The following is a 22099-nucleotide window of genomic DNA, read 5'->3' as shown; positions in this document are numbered from 1 at the left end:
TTCCTTCCTTCCTTCCTTCCTTCCTTCCTTCCCTCCTTCCTTCCTTCCTTCCATCCTTCCTCCCCTCCTTCCCTCCTTCCTTCCTTCCTTTCTTCCTTCCTCCCCTCCTTCCTTCCTTCCTTCCTTCCTTCCTTCCTTCCTTCCCTCCTTCCTTCCTTCCTTCCTTCCTTCCTTCCTTCCTTCCTTCCCTCCTTCCTTCCTTTCTTCCTTCCTCCCCTCCTTCCTTCCTTCCTTCCTTCCTTCCTTCCTTCCTTCCTTCCTTCCTCCCCTCCTTCCTTCCTTCCTTCCCTCCTTCTGTCCTTCTGTCCTTCCTTCCCTCCTTCCTTCCTTCCTTCCCTCCTTCCTTCCTTCCTTCCTCCCCTCCTTCCTTCCTTCCTTCCCTCCTTCCATCCTTCCATCCTTCCTTCCTTCCTTTCTTCCCTCCTTCCCTCCTTCCTTCCTTCCTTCCCTCCTTCCTTCCTTCCTTCCCTCCTTCCTTCCTTCCTTCCTTCCTCCCCTCCTTCCTTCCTTCCTTCCCTCCTTCCGTCCTTCCGTCCTTCCTTCCTTCCTTCCTTCCTTCCTTCCTTCCCTCCTTCCTTCCCTCCTTCCCTCCTTCCTTCCCTCCTTCCGTCCTTCCGTCCTTCCTTCCTTCCCTCCAGTATTATTTTTTAAACTTGTTTCTGATGACCTCTTAATCTTCAATGACATTTCTGGTGTCACAGATAATATCAGTCTTTGAGTCCTTCAGTATACAGAGGCGCTGAGCTTGTCCTTCTGAAATTCTTCCGGGGTCAATTTGCCTTGTGGTCAAGGTCCAGGAAATGAGAATATTTCCAACTCATTAGGGACTATCTTGGCCTTCAGCAGAAGTGGCGTCTGAATCATTACCTAAGAGAGCTTTGTAGATTGTCACAGTTGGCAGCCTTGGGACTTGAGCTAATCCTGGAAATTCTTTCACTTCCCAGAAAGAAGGTTCCACAAGGTCAGGCTGAGGTCCTCCGGGAGAGCAGATGGAATAGAGCTTGCAACTAGTCGCTTTTACAGCTGGACTTGAGGATAAATAAAATTACACACACACCCCTTTTTTTTGGATCATCAAGCTTTGGTTTTCAGGAGATATCTGTTCTTTACTCTCTCTTTTTTTTCTGTATGTGGAGGAGGAAAAAGGAATACACTGTAATCACTGAAATAAAAGCAAGTAAACTTGTTGACTCAGTTCCCATGGTGAGTGCAAGGAAGGCCAGGCCAATAGAAACACCCGAGATATTACAAAAATGTGTTTCTTTCTGGCAGCTGCACAGTCGATCCTTTATATCCAGGCACTGTAATCGGCCCATCACCCAGAGCTCTTTCCAAGGCCATTATTCTGGTTGTGGGGGCTGCTGCTTCTACAAACAAATGTTGATTTTGCTAAATGTGCTCTCTCTCCAGCTCTCTTTGTGGCAACAAAGAGTATCAAAGCATCATTTAGGAAAAGAATGTGTAAAATATCAGAAAGATAAAATACTCAAGGCTTTCTAAAGGCTTGCGGGTGTCTGGCTCAAGCAACACATTATAAACAAGCCACCTGTAAAATCAATTTTAATTAACTTGAAGGCACATCAATGTTAGTTCGTTAAAATGAAATTCCGTTTAAATGGAAAACCGCCACTACAGGGTACATTACAGCATTATTTGCATGGGTTTGGGGTTTGGCAAGTGAATTCTGTATTTAGAAAAACCAAAGCAAATCCTGTTTCTTTGGGGTCTCCTTAAGCGTTGAGACACTTATCCTGGGTCCCTTGGAATGTGGGGAGTGCCCCTGGGTAGGGCCCAGGCCCAGCTCAATGTTGTTGGCCAATTCTTCTTTCCATGACTCTTCCAGTCTTCTCCCTTCCTGCTCCCTGCTCCTTGCCTGTCTCCATCTCTCCTTAGTCCTTGGCCCTGATGCCCTCGGACTACCTCTTCCATTTTCCACCCCACACCGACGGACTTGATCCCCATGATCATTGGGCTACGCTAGACCATGGATGACAGAGAACACAAAGAGATAAGGATGCTATTTCAGGTTTACCAAGAGAAGTGAAGCCCAGGTCATCACACGGAGCTGGTGAAAAATACAACCCCTCTTTTGGAACTCTCACTTCACTGATTATCTGAGAGCTGGAAGGGACTTTAAAGATCCTCTCATCAAACCCCCTCCTCTTCCTGGGCCCTGGGACTCAGGGGTGAAGTGACTTGTCCGAACCAGTTAAGGCCGTCAAGTGGGGCTTCTCTATCTGGACTCCTGCCCTTCCCCCTCCGGCCAGGGCCCAGTGCTGGGGACCTGCTGATTACCACACAGCCCGCAGCCAGAAAATCCCGCCCTGTCAGCAGAGCGGCTCTACGAGCTGACACAGGACATGTGCACATTTGGAGTGGAGTTTAGTTCCAGTTCTGCCTCTGCTGTGCTGGCCGCCGAGTCCCTTCTTCCTTTGTCTCGTTCCCCCCTTGGTTGGTAATGAGGAGATAATGAACCTTTCCACCTATCAGGCTCACTTGAGTGTTATAAAGAATAATGAGGTGATATTTGTAAAGTGCTCTGAGCACCGGGAAGGAGGAGGGGTGGGCTCAGTAAAAGCGCTATTCGCTGCAAGCACTTATCCAGGGAGCCTGCAAACAATAGTGGAGAGAAGAACACTCAGAAATGAATCCCAGGGACCAGCCCTGCTTTGAATTTCGGAGGAGGATTAGTGGGGACCGGATAGGTATTCCACGGCTCCGGTTTCTTTAGTGTACGTCAAAGTAGGAAAGGTAATTACATTCCTCTGGCGGATTCAGCGGGGTTTCCGTTGGGATGTCAGAGTGTCCTGTCCTCTCTTCTGAGGCCCAGGCTGTGTTAGGCTGTGATTGTTCAAGCCTGGGGCATCTTCTGTCCCTCGCGGACTCTCCCGTAGGAGCTGCACAGGGTGATTTATCGGTGGTGGCTGGGCCGCAGTTTATAAGGTTGATCAGGGGGAATGCTGCGTCTAAAGCGGCCGGGGAGCAATTTGGATGCAGCAGGGAAATGAAAGGAGAGGTCTTCATTGTGGCTGATCTTTTTTCCTGTGCTGCTCCTGGGAATTTCCTCCGTCACTCAGATGCACATGCAGCACGAAGTGCGGGGCTTGGCGGCCATTGCGACAGCCTCTGTCCCGGGGAGATGGAGACTTAGCCCAGGTGCCGGTAAACCTGCCAGGTCACCAGCTGTATTTAGAGCCACCTTTGAACTTCCGTCCCTCCCACTGAGGGTTAGGTGGGGGCCTGAGAAATGACATGCGGGAAGGTCTCCAATGACTGTCCTGAGGAAGGATCTGTTTCCCCAAACTCACCTCCCCACGGCCCCTGTTTCTAGACCCTCAGCCCCAAGTTCAGTCCAGTCTCTGTCATTTTCGGGGTCGGGGAAGCAGAGAGGAAAATCGGAACCGGAGATATATTCTGGGCTGTGCAGCGCTCTGAGGGCCACGGGACAGTGAGCCGGGGAGAGTGTGGCTCCCTCCTCAGTGGGCAGGAGAAGGGGGATGTTACCATCATCCTTCCCAGGGTGTAGGGAGAAGCCAAGAGGTCATCTGGAACCAAAATTTTCGAGATCAAAGTTATAGTAAGGAAATGACACTGATTTCATCTCTGCCCCCTGAAGTTTATGGGCCTCTTGGTAATCACTGCTTCCTCAAGCCTTCCCCCTCTGCTGCGTCCTCAGCCTCCCGTGCAGGGCCCGAGGGGCTTCCCCCTCCTAGGACGCCAGAAGTCACTCTGTGTGACTTGTGGGTCTCCAGGAACATCCTCCAGGGTGGCGCGGCTACAGGCGGTGAGCCCAAAAGCAGTGCACCCAGATGCCCGTCCTGAGCACACGCGTGCCCGCGGCCTGGGTGCCGGAGGCCCCTCTGCCCCGCCTGCCATCCTGCGTGTCGGGCGAAGCCCCACGTTGAACTCAGCACCTCTTTGGGGCTGACTCAGTCCTCTGGATTCCTTCCTGAGTCTCTACAACTCACTTTGTGTGTCCTCAGCAAATCTCTTCTCTGCCCTGGGACTCCGTGAAGTAACATGGGATTTACTTGGCAGGATGATGTGACCTCTTTCAAGCCCCCAAGTTTTTGTTTACTGTAGTTCGAAAGTCTCAGTCCTCCCAAAGCATTTGGTATGTTTTCTTCATGTTCCTCTCCCAAGGTATCTCCTTTGCACCAGACCTGCCCCCCCGCCCCCCCCCCCCCAGTGTATTTTCAGGGGAGGATGTGGACACCCTGGGCCCCAGCGCCTGTCCCCGTCACCTCTGCCGGGGCAAAGACCAGCGCTGGGCTGACCTCCGGGCGGCCTGGAGAGAAGGCTTGGGAGCACCCGCGCCCCACTGCCCTTCCCTTGTGGCCTCAGCTGCTCGCCCTCCCCACCCCTCGCCTGTTCCTTTTCTCAGGGAACCTCCACGCCAGTGCCCCGCGAGCCTCTGGGAACCAGGTCCGTCCCCTGCTCGGGCCTCGGCTCCCCACACTAGAACATTCAGGCGTCAGTGGGAAACAGCTAGATCTGTCAGCACCGGCCCTTTCTTCCAGGCTTTGAGGGCCACATTCTCCACGGCCATCTGTTCCCTTTCACCTCTCGGACAATGTTGCTTTTTAAAGCCAGCGATTCTTCCTCCTTTATCCCCTTCTCTCCCGCCCCCACCCCTTCTGCGCTCCCAGCCTTTCCCCCTCATTGCTCCGTCTTCCCAACCCCCTGAAATCAGCCTCTCCTAAGAGAAAACGTGCCCCCTTCTACACAAAACCGTTTTGTGACCGCTATAGGGTTTTGAGTTTTTATTTTTAAACTTTTTGAAGTCAGAGTTTGTTACTTTTAAAGTTTGTGATTGTGGCGGGGGTATTCTTTTGGTAGGGAGGGGGAGGGGGAGGATGGAAACCTTGTCAGTCAAGCACAATGAAAATACAGAATGCTAATGCTTTAGGTCCTGCTGGCCGGCACTTACTTGCCTCTTTCATGAAGGAGCCCTCCCTTCCTTCCCTGATGATCAGAGCAAGGAAATTCTGAAACCCGGAGGTTTTTCCGCCATTTCTTTTCTGATTATTTTGTTGTTGCTGCTGTGCTGTTTTTCATTAGGGGCTGGGCCGCAGCGAAGCGGGCACAGCGGTCCCTGGGTCTCACACACAGCTGCGCGCAGAGGTGCAGAGCAGGCGGGAGGCCCCGCTGTCTCCGAGCGAAGCAGTAGGTCCCGAGGCTCGAGGAGTGTCTGTGAAAGGGCTTTGGTACCAGTGCCGACCCGTGACCAATGTGTGACCTGAGCCATGTCACTTTCCTTAACAACAGTGATGATAAAATCTTCCCCTTAAAAAAACGCTTAATACATGACTCTTCCGTTTGTACCATTGCTGTTTCATAAACAAGATGAGTCTATGGTAATATCTTGAAAACTTTATGGGCCATACTTGGCTAAGGATATTACAACAATCCACTCAGATGTACGTACGTACAGTGCAAAACATCAGACTCAGCTGTTGACATGGGAAGTCCGCTAGAACGAGGACTCCCAGCCTTGGCTGCTTGTCAGAATCACGGGGAAGCTGGAGCACGGGCTCCGGGGCCCGGCGGCCAGGGTTTGAGTCCTGTCTCCATCACTTACTCGCTGTACAAATGGGGATAAGGTTTCATCATCTGTAAAATAAGGGCAATGATAGCGTCCGACTTCATATCGTTGTTGAGATGATGAAGAGGTTTTTAGCACGGAAAGCACCTGGAACCGTTTCGGGCCACACTGTCGTCGGGGCATGTAAATGTTCACTGTGATTACTGTCCCCCCTCCCCGTCCCCCAGACACATTACGGATGAGAAGAGGGCGTCGCTGGCTTCTCGTGGGGCCCTGCTGGCTCGATCCCCTGTACCCTCTGCTCATTTTTCATTGCAGAGCTCACATCGATACATGGAAGAATGTAATGTTCAGGGGGGTTGTAATGATGATTAACGTAGCAATTCTACTTAGAAATGTCATAAAATACAGAAACACCCTAAATACAAAAAGGGTAAATAATCATGCGCTTCTGGCGAAGAAGGTGAACCAGATGTGGGGATTAGAGTCAGAGAAGGAAAGCCAGTCATGATTTTGGCAACGAAGGCTCTCTTGCGTGTTTTCAGTTGGAAATCCACAGAACCTGATTTATTTTTCTTTGGTATCAATTTCGAGAAGCCTATATCACATGACGAAGAGTTTCCCAACAACAGGGAGAGAACGTCATTCACGTCCGCTTTCCTAGACAGGCACCGATGGCTCTGAATGAGAAACTGAATATTACGACTTAACGAGGAAAAGACATGAGCATCTAGAGGGGTCAGTGAGGGGGGCTCCCAGAGTTTTCCCTCCCAGAGAAAGAAAGAGACGGACGGTCATTCTTGTCACACTTTCTAAATGGCTGAAAGAAACAATGAAAGAAGCAACTAGGCAGACGGCTGGGTTCAAATTCTGGCTCTGCCACTGGCCGGGCGACCTTTGCCGTCACTTCCTTTCTCGGCAGCTCAGCTTCCTTCCCTGGAAAATTGGTAGGATAATGGTACCTCCCTCAAAGAGATAATGTATGTAGTAAGGTATTGAGCCTAGTGCCTGGAACCTACTAATTATCCCAAAATGTTACCCCATAATTGTTTGCTGTGATGTCCCATATCATCTGACGTCTGAGATGTGGGACAAGTCACACCACGTCGGTGGTCTTGATCACTTTTCAGAATCTAATCATTTGCAGTAAACCCGTAGTTCTTTCCCATTTCTACATAAACAGTGGCCTTCAAGGAAGAAGGAAATTGCTTTGCTCAAGAACTCATATTTCACAGATGTGTACTGACCGCCTGCTGCCACCAAACCAGTTCCCCCAATTAAAATAGCCCTGTTAGCATCAGCATATTTTGTTCATCATTTCCCTCTCACTTCATGAGGCTGCTGCCTGAAGTACGTGGCTGTCCGGCTGGGGATTGGGACACTCAGCGAAGGAATACTTGAGGAAGTGAAAGTTATCTCCACGCCCCGGCAATCTGCACACCGCTCACCCCCAGCAGCTGGTGATCCGGGGGCCTGAGAACTCCAGTCACACACAGAGTTTTGCCTCCTCAGTGCCTCCAGTTTGTTGTGAGCCTTATGTCAGTGTGATGGCCATGGGATATCCCTCATGCTATATGCCCACACGTGTGTGCACACCCCAGAAAGGGAGAAAGAAGGGCAGCCGTTTCTCTGAGCCTTGACTCAGTTTCTCTCAGCTCCAGAGTTTCAGGGAAACACACACTGAACTGAAGAAACTCGGCAGCCCAGCTGAGTTCACCAGTTTGGGAAAAGAAACCCAAAGAACTTTTGGCAACTTAGGTGCTGAGGACACTGGGATTGCCTCACTGAACTATCAACAGTCTACTTCTTACCCCCATCCCCACCCCCTGCTCAGAGCCTTCAGGGGCAACAAACATATGTGATGCCAGCATTCCACTCCCTCCCACGCCTGTGTGCATCCTGATTGCTATCGTGATCATTCCACTTCCCAAAGGGGTGCTTGATTTGGGGCCGGAGGAAAGCACAGCCATAAATCTTCCACGCTGTGCAAGGTGATAATTAAAAGCATTCTCCTCGTGATGTGCTCTGTGACGCCAAGAGGGAGGCAGCTGGGACAGCAGAGAGCTGTAGGATGCCTGGGCCCAGGCCCCACCCAGCTCTGCCTCTGACCAGGTGGGTTCCGGGTGTCAGGTCACCGCTTTGTCGTGGCCGGGAATGGTGGTTATACCACTGTTGTGGATGGAGGGAAGCAGTATGTGTCAATGCACTTAAAGTTGCATTTATCAGGTGCACGTGAGTACTCTGGAGTTTTCCAAGCCCCTGGGGGCTTCTAGCTGCTGTCCCCCTTTATTCTCTTCTCTCCTTCACTACACTCTGTTCCTGTTGTCACTAAAGAAACGAAGGGAAGCTTGAACTCCGAAAGCTGAGCTATGTTTGGCGTCTCGAAGAAATGCAGGTCACGGATGCTGACTGAGGAGCCTCAATGAGGGTCTGTGCCTGAGAGGGGGCCTGGGCCCCATCACTAGTCCTGTCTTGTTTCACGGCACCGGCCGTCAGCTGCCCCTCCTCTACTTTGTGAATTAGGGTTTGGGGTGGCTCCTCTAAGAAAACTCCAACCAGATGAGTGATCGCATTTCTGAAGGGCGTTTATCTCTCTCCCCCGTCCCCTTGGGAAGTGGGGTGGGGGATAACGTCAGCAGATAGGAGCCAACAACTGGGCCAAAGGGCAGTCACCAGTGCGTTGTCTTCCCTGATGACCAGGGTGCAGAGCCGCATCCCAAGGTGAAGGTGGAACTTTCCTAGCACAGATGTGCCCAGGACAGTACACGGACCATCCGTGGGGGCTGAGAAGCCTGCAGTTGTAAGCAAAACAGCAAATGCCTAATGCATGAGGTGTGGTTTTTTTTCAAACTTTGGGGTATGTAGGAATCACCTGGGAGAGCAGATTCCTGGGCCTCATCCCTCAGAGATTCTGATTCATTAGTGGGGTTGGGGACAAGGATTTTGCATTTTTTTAAAGTAAACCAGGTGACTCTGATGCATAAAGACACGTATGAAACACTGCCCCAGGAATTTCTCCAGAGAGCCTGTGCCCTGTCCTGTTTTCATACGGGGACCCAGGTCATCTCCTAGGGTTGGCCAGCCTACTTAACAAAAAATAGTTTAAACACGCACAAAAGTTCCAAGGGAAGTTTAATGAACTCCCATATACCTTTCACCTAGATTGTTAACATTTTGCCACATTTTTTCTCTCATATTATTGTTATCCATTTTATAATATTAATTTATTATTATTATCTTGGCTGAATCATTTGAGTCCGTTGTAGGCATCATAACCCTTCATCCCCAAATATTTTAGCATTTATCTCCTAAGAACAAGAACTTCTCTTACATAACCACAATACAATGATCTCACCCAGGAAATTCATGCTGATATAATACTGTTACTAATATATCAGCCTTAATCGAACTTTGCCAGGTGCCCCAGCAATGTCCTTTTAGCAATTTTGCGGTTGTTGTTGTTGTGTGTGAGCGCGCGTGCGTATCCAGGATCCATTCTAGGATTAGACATTGCATTTAGTTGCAATGTCTTTTTGTGTTAATGATATATTAAGCCACTGATGTTTTCACAGAAGTGTTTTTCTTCAGGAACAGCTTTCCTGATAAACAAGAGCATTCCGCCCTGGCCGGGTGGCTCAGTTGGTTGCAGCATCCACCAAAAGGTTACAGGTTAGATTCCTGGTTAGGAAGGCACATACCTAGGTTGTGGGTTCGATACCCAGTTGGGGTGCATATGGGAGGCAACCGATCAATATTTCTCACATTGATGTTTCTCTCCCTTTTTCTCCTTTCCTCTCTCTCTAAAATGAATAAAACAAACAAACAAAAAACCCACAGAAGTTCTTTTTCCTTTCTATCCCTATTACTTGCAAAGAGCCAGCGATCTAGGGCCAGCCCGAAGCCTGGCAGATGTGCCTGGGCCCAGCTCTGCCAAGCCAAGGCCGTGGCAAGGACCCTGTCTCGGCCCGGGGTTGCCTGGTGCTGATTTGCCAAAGGCAGCCCCATGACTGCTAGTGTCCCCTTGCTCTTCAGACAACGGGCTATCACCTGCCACTCACTGGACAGGCCAGCTCCTTGGATGTGTAAAGCGACTTCACTGTAGTTTAACACCGAGAAAGGATGTGCCACTTTTTGCTCTTCCCAGCTTTTTCCAAAGGCAGTTGGCTGAATGCAAACATCTGAGCGGGAGTTTTCCCCACAGCCAAAACAATAAACAATCTGAAATCAGAATAAGATACTTATCAGAATAAGTATTTCTTCTGCTTCTGCCAGAAAGAAAGAAAAAAAGTTACTTGAGAAAAATCTAATGGTCAAAAAATGAAATGATGACCATATGGGAACCCAGCTGCCTCTGGGTCTAAAAGGGAGCAGAAAAGCACAGGTCCTACCTCGCTACCTCAGTGGCCGATTGGCACAATTGGAGGAATCCGCTTGCCCACAGTGAGCAGGTGGAACACACTGTTGTGGGGGAAAACCTGGTTCACATAAGCATCTTCTTAGCTTATATTCAGTGAAGCCTACGTTCAAAAAGAAAGTGCCACAGATTCCCTGAAATGGTTGGGTTTTTCTTTATTTTATTTTCTAGTATTTACCTAAGGATAGTTTGTGTTTTCTCTAGTGAGTGAATTTATGTTTAATTAAAGAATTCTTTTCAAAGGTCAGGAGACCTAGCTACTGGTCACCATTCGGGGTTCTCCCCTCTGCTCAAATAGAAGGTAGTGAGCAGGAGGAAAGCTGTCTTATTGGAGAAAGGATTCAGAGGCATGGCCTCCTGGGGAGTGTTGGAAGTTGAGCCAGGTGGGGAGGAAATTGCTTCCTTCTATTCAGGTAACCTAGTTCAAGCCTATTGTTTTCCTAACTATCTTTGAAGACATTCATGGTTGTCACTGCAAACGGAGTGGAGAAGTCCTATGCAGTATCCCCTGTAGGGCTTTGGGTTGATAAATGAGACGAAGGCTAGTCTGACCGTTTATTGTAGGGTGAGCATCCTCATGCTGATTTGGGACATTTGCTACATGGTGTCTCTGTAGGGCTACCATACGTCTTGGTTTGCCCAGAACAGTTCTGACGTATCTGTTACCCCAATATAATTATTAAAATGCCCCCGTTCCATTTTCAAAAGTGGCCTTATTGGATGATAACTTGCATAATCACTGTAAGACTCTGGGAAAGTTAAAGTATTTTCTTCCCCCCACAAAAGCCAACCGAGTTGCTTCAGTGGTTTGTGCTGGTGCATTCCAGTCTTTATCCTAGTGATTAGCTCACTGTTTCTACCTTTGGCTGGGGGGAATAATCCATCTCTGACTCTTGCATTCCAAAACCTCTGATTGCCCCACCTTTCCGCGTCTTCTCACATTTTTTACCTTCCTCAGTAACGAGTTTTATTGAGACTTGGATCGGCCTAGGTGTGTTGTGTAAGTAAAGACTCTGAACTGCATTCACCTCTTTCACCTCTAGCCACGAGACACTGGGAATGAAACTTCCCACTTTACCAAAGTGAAGGAGCCTTATTCTTCACCCGGCAAATGCCTTCCTCAGTGGGCAGCTGATATTGAGGCGGTTATTACGTGGTTTTATGCCTCGGATCCTTTATTTGTAAATCCAAAAGAAGACTAATAGCTTTAAAGTATTTTGAGAATCTCAAAGCTCTGAAGATTATAAATAACAAAAGATTTTTTTTTTTCTCATCTAAAATGGCAGCACTGAGTCTGCGGTTACTTGCTTAATAGATAGCGTGTGGTCCCTGGGCCATTTGCAGCTGATGGGTTTTTCCAGTGCTCTATTTTTAGAGCTAGGTCAGAAATATCACTTCCGTTGGAACTTGACCTACAGACCATTGTCAATTTTAGAGGCCCAAGGAAGTACAGTGCACTAAATACAGCTGGTTCACGGGTTCAGTTAGTGAACCACAAGCCCCCAAGGGAATTAATTTTGCTGGAGGGTAGATGTGTGAGCCTATGTGATGTGATACCTTTGCCCTGTGGCCTCATGGAGTTTGTAGGTCGTCTTGAATGTTTCTTCTAGAAATAGCCTTTGCTAGGCAGTCTTCCTCTCTCTTTTTTTCCCCACTTACCCTTTTTAGCTTTGGTTGCTGAAATTCTGCCTTTCTGCATCACATAGAACAAGAGCTAATGACCCACTAACGGAGGTAGTCCAGGATACTCTGGGAAATTTGGGGGAAAGCAGATCTAAATATTTCCCCCCGTCATCTTTCTATTGGGGCTCACCGAGGTTCTCAGTCCCCTCCCCAGTTCAAATGAATGACCCAACAAAAAGCATATGCTGAAGCTCAGCAACTTCCATGGGCCTGGGTTTAAACAGGAGAAACTGAATTTAGTGGATGATAATCCCCTTTTAATCTCTGCTCTCTCACTCAGACTCTCATCTTTAAGCTTTGTCATTATGAAGTTGTGTTTATGGAACTTGGCCACAACTTATGATTTACCCATCAGAAGGTTTTAGTGGGTAGGACAGACTAAGAAACAGCCTCATCTGGAGAGAAATCTGCTCCCAAGCAAAGAACCACATGTCCGTACTCTTCAGGCTAAATGGGCCCCGGGTAGGTCATAGCCGTTCCAAGTTAGCACACAGAGTAGAGCAGCAATTTGCAACCAGAGTGCTGCAAGAATTTTTAAAACATGCAGTAACTGACTACTTAGCCAGGGGCACTGACCTTTTTTCCTTAGATTGTCACATAAAAAAGTGACAACAGCCAACTCCACAATAGCCGTCCGGTGTGAATGCCCTGTCTTAAACCATAAATACATAGGTCCTATAATAGAGTTGCATCTTAATGGTCATGTCACATAATAAGGTTGCATCTGATTGGTTAATTCTTGGTACCAAAAATCCTTATATACAAGTATAGGCACCTAATTTTTCCAAAAGCCACTTTGGAGCAAAAAGGTAGGTAATTACTATTATTTAAAATTTTATTTGTAAATCAATCAAAATTACACCTATTTTTTTGGTCAGATTAGCATATATATATTAGTGTGCCACAGAATTTTAGTAATAAGTCTGTGTGTGCCATGAGATAGAAAAGGTTGAAAATCACTGGCGTAGAGCATTCTCAAACTTCCTGGAAAAAGGGGGGTCCAGAATGAGGAGCTGATTTCTTGTCATCAAAATACCATAGATTCAAAGTTCTGAGAACAGGCAGGAACTTTTGAGAACATTTTGAACAACCATTTCTTGTTATGGATGAGGAGGAAACTGAGGCTCAGAGAAGTAAAAAACAAAACAAAAAAACCTGGTCATTACCAAGGCCTAGTCTAATGTTCATTGTTACCTCCTCTCCTTCCTCCACCTGGTCTCACTAAAAGCCCGCATCTAAGTCAGAAGTAGAACTCCAGGGTCCCGCCTCCTAGCCAGCAGCTGACCATATGCTATGGTGCGCTTTGTAGAACATGCTTTACAGCGGTTCTCAACCTGTGGGTCGCGACCCCTTTGGGGGTCGAATGACCCTTTCACAGGGGTCGCCTAAGACCATCGGAAAACACATATATAATTACATATTGTTTTTTACTATGCTTTAATTATGTTCAGTTTGTAACAATGAAATTGGGGGTCACCACAACATGAGGAACTGTATTAAAGGATTGTGGCATTAGGAAGGTTGAGAACCACTGCTTTAGAATGTGAAGACAAGAGGTAAGAAAGAGAATGTCAGTTCCAATGGCAACATACCATCTCCTTCCCTTTCAGTCCTCAAAATATTTTTCTTTTTTTTTTTATTTTCCTTTTTCTAGTCTCAATAAGGTGCCTTTCATCTGAAGGGATAGGAGGGACCCAATGTCCAGAATATCCAGCCTCTTAGGCCATGAACTTTCCTTCCCCCGTGTTCCTATTCTGGGAGTAACTGCTTTGTTTACACTTTAATTTATTTCAACATGGAAAAGCCTATTCTTTTAAAGTTGACCTTTTGCTGCGCAGCAGACACTTTTATGTTATGTATTGGAGATTCAGTTTGACCTCCTAGAAATGCTAAGCCACAGAAGTCATAAATTGGAATGTTTTCATAGAAGCTTTTTTTCATTGAAGGCTCCCCATGCTGATACGGGTTGGTACCGGAGGCCCATTCCCTTGTTGGAAATCAAGGCTACATAGCAGCCTGATTATACTCCTCCAGTCTGATTGCACAAGACTCCACACCCTGTGTGTACAGTGCAAAGAAAGCTCCTTGCCTTGTGAGAAATGCTTCTTCATAACCTACGCCCACTCCTAAGGAGTGGGGAATTGGATACAAAAGATAGCGTGTAGTTATGAAAGAGATTCCAGAATCCAAGTCCTGTTGTTTTAACCAGTTCATTACTGAGCTTTGCAAGCTTGCCTCATTATTAGCAGAATGAACAATGTAGAAGATGATGATTAAACTTATTTCCTTCCCAGATTCCATCTACAGTGTTTGCTCATCATTGTTTCTGTCACTCATGTGTACCAAGTACCTTCATCTAAGGGTCACCAGGAACCTTCGGCTGCCTGGGGGCAAGAATTATTATTCGCATTTCACAGGTGGGTAAGCAAACACAGAAGGAGAACATGCTTTGACTTACTTAAAAAAGTCTCTGAGAGAGTAGGGAATGAATGTTCCCACAGTCTTTTTTACAGAGACCTGACTTCACAGTAAATCAATTACATTTCTCTACATAGTGCATTCAGATACCTCTGCAGGCTCAACCTGTGACAGTGAAAAATCCCCAATAATGAAAATACTTTTAAAACCCAGTTCGTTTATTTGATTTTTTAATTTGTGTTGAAGTCAACCTAATTCCAGTACAGTGAAGTCATGTTGCCTTGGCAGGCCTAAATATCAGTCATCAAAAAGGAGAGAAGGAGAGAGTGCCCCAATTTTTGGAACTTCCGCTTAAAATGAGCATAGAGAAGACTCGCTTATCTATTTCCTGACCAATTAGGTCATTGGGCAGGAAATCACCTTTTCTGAAAAGCCAGTAAGCAGATTCCTTCTACCTTAAATTCCCCATGAACAGCAATAATGATCATTTAAACCAGCCCTCACATGGGAATGCTTGAAAGTTAGCAGACATGAGACCACTGAGTTTTCCATTTGAAGAAAAAAAAAGTTACCAATTGATAGTAACTGACAGCTTCCTCACTTCCCTTTCTCCCAATTCTCTCTCAAGTGATTCCACCACCTAAAACCACCCTTCAATTGTTTTCTCATATTTGAGACTCTGTTAAATAACTTTCTAATCCCAGTCAGATTGTTAAGTCTTCAACCAGAGAGGGTCAGCTGTAGGCCAGCTGGTGGGCATGAATCCGGCTGTGGGCCAGTTGAGCCAGGGGAAACACCTTGCCCAGCCAGGCCTGCTTATCATCTGGAACCCCTTGCCCTGGTTATCACTGTGCATCAGGAAAGAGGGAGCTGAGTGTGGCGTCCAAGGAGCATGCAGAGTTGAGAAGAGTGATAAAATGCTCCCAACACCCCCATGAGTGTCTTCCGGCCCTTCCCAGGGGCCCTCCTGGCTGGCAGAGGGGCAGGCTCTTCGAATCAGGAGCCCGGAGAAAACTAATTGGAGAAGAGGTTACAATTTTGTCAGCCTGGTTTCCAACGCTGACTCTGCCATTAACCAACCATGTGACCTTGGGAGAGTTACTTAATCTCTCATAGATTTACTCTGTCAATAGGAACCTTACTACCTATCTCATAGAGTGGTTGTGAGGATGTAAAAAAATGGAACTAAGATATGAAACTCAAACAAGACATGAAGGGCTCCCTATATAAAGGGCTTACCTAGTGCTTAGCATATGGTACCTTAAAAACATTGTCTTTTATTATTAACTTTCAAGGCCTTGCTGTTATTGCACTTGCAGGTGGCTCAATGCCTGTAGTACCCTGAAAATGTATCTCCTCCAGGGAGCTCGCGCAGGGTTTCCTCTGGAAACTTCTCCGTGGGCATTTGCACTCATGGCCCTGAGGACCTGAACTTGCCTGTCTGAAAAACAGCAAAGCATATGGTACTTTTAAATGCTGTAGAGGAACGTGGAAGTCTTGCAATAGTGACTACTGGCCCGATGTGGTTCTGATTTCTGAAAACATCTTCTAGACCTGGGACACTTACAGTTTTAGTACCAAGAACATGGTTGAGTGCTTCCCTCATTAGCATCTTCTAGTGATTCACATGTAGCCTTTCCCTGGCAAACTCGAAAACTCAGCCTCTCCCATCACTTAGCAGGCATCGAAGCAACAAGCTTCTAGAGTTTGCTTGAAAAAGGTAAACCATTAATTTTAGCTTAAGCAAGATAGAATTAAGAATATAGATCTGCTAAAACCAACACATCACATGGTTCAATGTTTAGGAAGCATAACTTATTAACTATTTATCTAACCAGTATTTATTAAGCATCCTGTATCTCAGACCTTGTGTTAAGTGATTCAGGTGTACTAGCATGGATCAGACATGGATGTGGTCCTCTTGAAATATACACTCGGGGAGAGAAGTAAAGCACGCAAGTAGCAGACCACAGGACAGAAAATGGCAGTCACACGCGAGAGTGAAAGTATTACAGGGGTTTAGAGATGAGGATAAGGGAAGCGGTATGGAGGATAATGTGTGGACATAGAGGCATTCCAGGTGTAGAGGGGCCATGGAGAAGAAGTGATAAATTGGAGCAAAATCTACATGGAGTGGAGAGGTGTGGAAAGACAGTGTGGGTATAGGCTGAAGAGCCTTAAATGCCAATCTTGGGAATTAGAACTCTTTGAAGGCACATGGGGGCGTACAGAGTCTTTGAGCATGCGGATCGTGAATGCAAGGTGGCGTACTTAGCTGTGTGCTTAGAGAGGCCAATCGGGCCGGAGAACAGAGGATGGGCTTTTAGTAGGGAAGGACTGACAGCATGGAGAAAGCTATGGCACTTGTCCTAGGTGGAGGCTCATGTGCGTCTGATCTAAGGTTGGAGTTAGGAGAGAATGGAGGGTCGGGAAGTATGCAGGTGAGGGTATACAGTCAAACCAATAGGGCTTTACAATTTATTGGGTGTGAGGAGCATGAGAGAAGAAACCTAAAAATGGAACTCAGGTTTCAAACCAGATTAAATGGGAGGCCAAAGACAGGCACAACAAAAGAGGAGTGTGTCTCTATGGGAAGATGTAAGCTTTATTGGAAGATAAGGAATTTATGGTGTTAAAATTCATTACGTCAGGCTTACAATTCTTGTGGTTCAAAACAGGGGACAGGTGCTGAGGCAAGTCAGGGGCTGAGACAAGGGCTGAGGAATCATCGGTGTGGAGCAGACATTGCCAGCTTGGTGGGAGTGAGTCATACCTGGTGCACACGCATGCTTATTGTGTGTTTAAAACAAATAACTACACCAACACTTAAAAATCAGGAGATTGTACTTAAAATATTGATTTCTGGCTTCTCTTTACATCAAAAGATGTGGCTAACTATGAACTCAAATTGGCATAAGATATCAGCAGTCAGAGCTGAACAGGGGCTCCCCCCTTGAGGTCCTGGATGAATTTCCTAATTCACCACAGTTGCCTGGGGCTGGGGCTAGGGCAGGAAAGAAGGGCTGGAGGCTCATGGTTAAGGGTCTGGGGCTTGCATTTGGGGTGATGAAGTGTCCTAGAGTTTGATTGTGGCGATGGTTGAACAATTCTGCATGTAGTAAAAACCATTGCACTTTAAGTGGGTGGTTTGTATGATGTATGAATTATCTCAATAGAGCTGTTTGAAAAAAAAATGCAAAAAAAAGAAAAACCAGTTGCTCAAGCCCTGGCTGTGTTGGTGTACTTACAGCAGAAAACATTTCTCTGTTAATGTGTCTCTATCAAGAAAGGGAAGACAGACTGAGATTTTTAAAAGAAAAATGGAAAAGTGTACATCTATTTTGTGGTAGTAAAGAATTTCTACGTGTTACAATGCAAACACCTGGCCTCTGTATTAATTTATTTCCTAGTCACTGACGGCACTTGGGTATTAGGAAGAATTTTGGTCGTGGCCAGCTCTCTGCAGTCCACCCACTAAGCAGAAGAGGCCAGACGATTGGATGTCAAAGGAGGGAGAAGCTTTATCAACCTCTGACAAGAAGTCAGGAAGGCTGAGGACAGAGAAGGCAGGAAATTGCAAAGCACCATCCAGGGAGAGAGCTTACAATGGTGGGGCCAGAGAGGGCTACAGGCGCAGATGACCAAGTACGCTTAGGAGTTAGTACTTTATCCTCAGGCACAAAGGGTGAAAGACCAGAATACCTCCCCTGGCCCAGGCAAACGTGGGCACAGCAGTTCCAAGGCAACCTAGATATGACAGCAAAGGCTGGCTGCTAGAAGATGGAACCCTTTAGCCTGCCTGTGATAAGGAAGAAGACGAGGCGAGCGGAGTAGATGTCAAGAGGCACCCATGAAGCTCTGGAGGTGGAAGACAGTAGCTGAAGTACAACTTGGGGGAAATTAGAACTCAGAGAGTTTGCTTCAGATCCTTCCCTTTTAGGAACGTTTTAGGTGGTAAAAGAATGTTTCTCTTGGGATAAGAATGTCTAATACAGAGATATGAAATGGTGAGGTCTTCCAGATTCTTCCTCCAGGTGCGTGTCTGTGTGTGTGTGTGTGTGTGTGTGTGTGTGTGTGTGAAGGGAAAAGGAATTTTATATGCATATGCCGCCATTTCTATATTGATAAGGAACACTGAGTTAAAATTCTTATCAAGCTAAAAACGTTTAACAACTCTATTGAACTAAGACTGTTTCATAACCAGCTCTTACTCTGTGCAGCACTTTGCCTTTCTACCATGGCTGTTGAGTGGCTTGATTTAGCAATGGTTCCAAATTCCCTTGCAGTGAGACCTCTTATTGCTGTGTAACTCTGTTGCCTTTAGCCTGTAGTGGTCACTTTCCCTGAGGCTGAAGGAAACTCATGCTGGCTTTTATTTTTAGTCTCAAATTCTTCAACCCCTCTCCTCTAATTCATCAGCTTCTGTGGTCATGAACTGAGCCTCCACGTGCTCTAAGCAATGAGCAATGACTGGACTTTTGTGAGACACCATCACAAGAAAGGGCATCAAGGTCATAGCTATGTTCTGCTCCGTTTCAGGCCCTTCTGGATCCAGCTGTGTGACAGCTGCACTAGGCAACACCTGGAGCCACAGTGTGAACACACGGCTGATTTTCCAAAGCCTTGGTTCAGAGAGAAGACAGGTGAGTGCTTTGACATTGTTCTGTGATTGTCAAGGCCATGTTGTCTGTCCTGGCTTGACACAGGGCGTAGGGAAAAACAAAACAAAAAGCATCCCTGCCTGCCCCAACAGCAGTAAAATGAAGTGGGGAGACAAGTCACAGGAAAAGAACTGTAAGTATAGACCCAAGAGAGTTCACACGGTGGCCAATAGCTTGTAAGTGACCTGATGGTGGCCAATAGCTTGTAAGTGACCAAGGCACACACCTCTGGGGATCTCAGGTTCTCCATCAGTAAAGGCTGAATGATCAACCCTATTGGTTGAGCACTAGGTCATTCATGTACAAATTAAAAAGTGATGGTGCTTTTTCTTGAGATGAATGTGCTTTGAAAACCTCAGGCCAGACAGACCTTTCCAAGAGAATCACTGTTCCCCAGGTCCTGGGTACTTTTGCATCGACTCATAGCCAGTAGTTTAAAGGATTGGGTGATGCTAGAGAGACCTCTGAAAGGATGCTGCCTCTAAGAGCTCCCTGTTGATGGCTTCTGTGCTGGCCTCAAATGAGAATTTCCCCCTCTCACCCAGAAGGGTTCATTTCTACCCCTTCTTCATCTTCCCTCCACCCTCTAAGAAAGGATCACCACTGTCTGACCTTTTGGAAAGATGCCTCCTAATTAGGACATTTCTTCTTCCTGATGGCTAACTTCAGCTTCATCCTGTGTGGACCAGGTTCCACCATGACCTCCTCTGCACACAGGAGGAGAAGGAAGCCAGGATGATTATTCTAATGTAATGGATGGGTCAGAATGCAGAACCCAGATTTGCCCATTTTGCTAAATATATAGCAAATCCAAGTCACTAATTAAAGAGGCATGAAATGTTACACTTGCTGGTGGCCCTTTCCAGAGGGGGTAGTGGGGAGGGGGTGGTTGGAAGGGCGTGTAGCCCTTTACCTGCATTGGGTGAACTGGCTCTTTTTCAGGGAGTCAGGAATCATCCAAAACAGACAGGAGCCCTTGCCTGTTCCAGACATAGCTCTCCGAGTGCTCTCGGCTACGGACCAGAGGACTCCTCTTGGTTCGCTCGGACCGTGTAAATAGCCTTCCAGCCGAGGACTGAGTCAGCTGTGTTCTGAGGCGATGGAGCTGCTTGTTTTCATTCCAGGGAACATTCTTGAGTTTTCAGGCCCTGGCGTGCTCGTTGCCTCCATGAGGCCTTTTCTCTGATAATTCAAGTTTCCTGGGTCCTGCATCCATTTCTTTTCTTTTCAGTAGAACACATCCAAAAATGTTCCTGTAGAACCTAATGGCCTTAGGTTTGTACCCCAGGTTATAAATGTTGTTCAGTAAACCCTGCTTGCAGCTCTCAGGCATGTCGCTAAGGAGTGTCAAGCTCTGCTCCCTGGACTCCTTGAAGAAGCAGGGTCCTGTGGGTCAATGTTGATTCGGTCATTTTCATGGATCCTTAACCCCACTCCTTGAAAACTTTTGTACTTTATCTCTGTTTTAGATGTTAGATGACACACTGATTTTGTGATTCACTCTATTATACATGGTATTGTGGGTTCCAGGCTCCCAGATTCTAGTTTTACTAATTCTAGTGTTTATTAGTAAATAAAGAAGTTAGAGCCACATTTTTTGTTCATTTGTTTTATTAAATTAACCAGTCATCTCTATTTTGTTAGTGTCAACAGGAAATAGCTAGTAGGACAAATGCTATTATTCTGTGTCTCTTTGGTGACTGGAACATTTTGGTGGCTGTTGGATCTTGGCTCATAAGGTCAATTGTAGGCCACTGGTTAGGATAAGAATGCAGATCAAAGTGTAGATAGATCAGTGACAGCCTACCAGCTCATATCCCATTAGAGGGGTCCGTGGTGTTATCTTAATCTATAAAGGACAGCTTGTTCTATCATTGCTAATCAATCAAGAGCAGAGTTAAATGCTTTTGAATCATGTTTCAAACAATAATAAAAATTTAAAGCAAAATACAACCAGCATTAAAAACGGCCAGCACAGGCCAAAGAACGTATGCTTAATTAATCTACAGAAATGTGTATGCCTTCAGGGACCAGTTGTTCTGTTTGTGGCCTGATAAGTAGGATAAAATTTAATATAGAAAACTCGCCTCGACCTGATGCCCTGATCTCAGCTCACCAGAGGGTGTGCTTAGTGATTCATCAGCCCTTTCCTGTGGTCCTACTTCATGACAAAGTAGAGGAGCCACGTGAAGACCCACCTTTTCTGGGATACATGCTTTTAAGGTGATTGCTCCAAATAATACCTTTTATAACACCTCTTAGTAGGAGGACATGCCTAGATCATTCCATAGACAGATATGAACACCAGCTCCAATGGGGAGTTAAAGATAGAGCTTTTGTTTTTCATTCTTTTTTTTTTCTTTCTTTCTCTCAATACGCAAGCAGAGGCCACATGCCATGGGGTCAAGGTTATGGAATGAAAGTTACGTTTTATCCCGTTTCTATGACATTGAGCTCTGCATCAGGGCTCGAATGTGAGGCTTAGTCTGAGCTCAGTGGCTGGAAGGGGTCAGGCCAAACTGAGCAAACTGGCGAGCTGATGAGCCCAAGTTGGATTGTATAGTCCGACAGACAGAGTCCTCCCCGGCAGATTATTTTCTTTACACCCTGGAAATGTAGAATTATACAACCGCGGAAGAAATCGCCTTATCAGGGCACAAGCCAAGTTAATTCTCTTGTTTATTCTGCTTCAGTGTTTGTAAAAACGCTCTTGTGAAGCTGGGAAGCATTTTCTTTTGGACTAATTTAGCCTTTTTTCCATTTGACTTTTATTTACTCTTTTCCTCCTTGGCTTCAATCCTGCCCCACCCTTTTTGCAACATTTTTATTCTTACTAAAGACATGTCCTTAGAGTTGAATTAAAATGGCCACTGCTGGGGGTTTTGTGCTTGCGTTTTAGTGGATTTGGTTTTGTTACATAAATAAAAGGATGATTTGGTTCACCACGTGCATGGCTGGGGGATGCAAAGAAGTAGCAGACAGTTCCTGCCTTCAAGTTTCTTCTGTTCTAGTCCGAGAGATGACTGAGATATATAATACACACGCATGCCCACATACACACTCATGAATTATCGAAATGAAATGCAGGAGTTAAAGCACAAACTACCTAATACATGGTTAGCACTGTTCTGAGTCCCAGGAAGGTAAACTCATCAGAGCAAGTTAGTCTTATCAGAAGAAGGTGGGACTTGAATATCACTTTAAATCTGTGTTTCTGGAGCCTCCCAGGAGTATTTACAAAATACCAGCACCAGGCCCCACCCTGACCAATGCAGTCAGCATTCCTGCTGGTGGGGCCAGGCCTCGGCGTGCGTTTTATTTGTAAAGCTCCCCCAGGTGATTTGACGGTCTAGCCCAGGTTAGAAACCTGATATAGAT

The 22099-nt window shown here is 46.4% G+C and overlaps 1 protein-coding gene across 1 annotated transcript in view; it reads left to right on the top strand.

The window, feature by feature from the left end:
• Positions 1-22099, top strand: part of RAD51B (RAD51 paralog B) — a 521923-nt gene that overhangs the window by 453575 nt on the left and 46249 nt on the right. Inside the window, exon 9 of the mRNA XM_081088043.1 lies at positions 18600-18703. Coding sequence (XP_080944169.1) covers positions 18600-18703 — 104 coding nt within the window. The remainder of the gene's footprint in view (positions 1-18599; positions 18704-22099) is intronic.

This window comes from Myotis nattereri (genome assembly GCF_964212035.1).
Source record: "Myotis nattereri genome assembly, chromosome: 1".
Classification (NCBI taxonomy): domain Eukaryota; kingdom Metazoa; phylum Chordata; class Mammalia; order Chiroptera; family Vespertilionidae; genus Myotis; species Myotis nattereri.
Note: the sequence above shows the minus strand (reverse complement) of the source record. Positions and strands in the feature narration are given on the sequence as shown.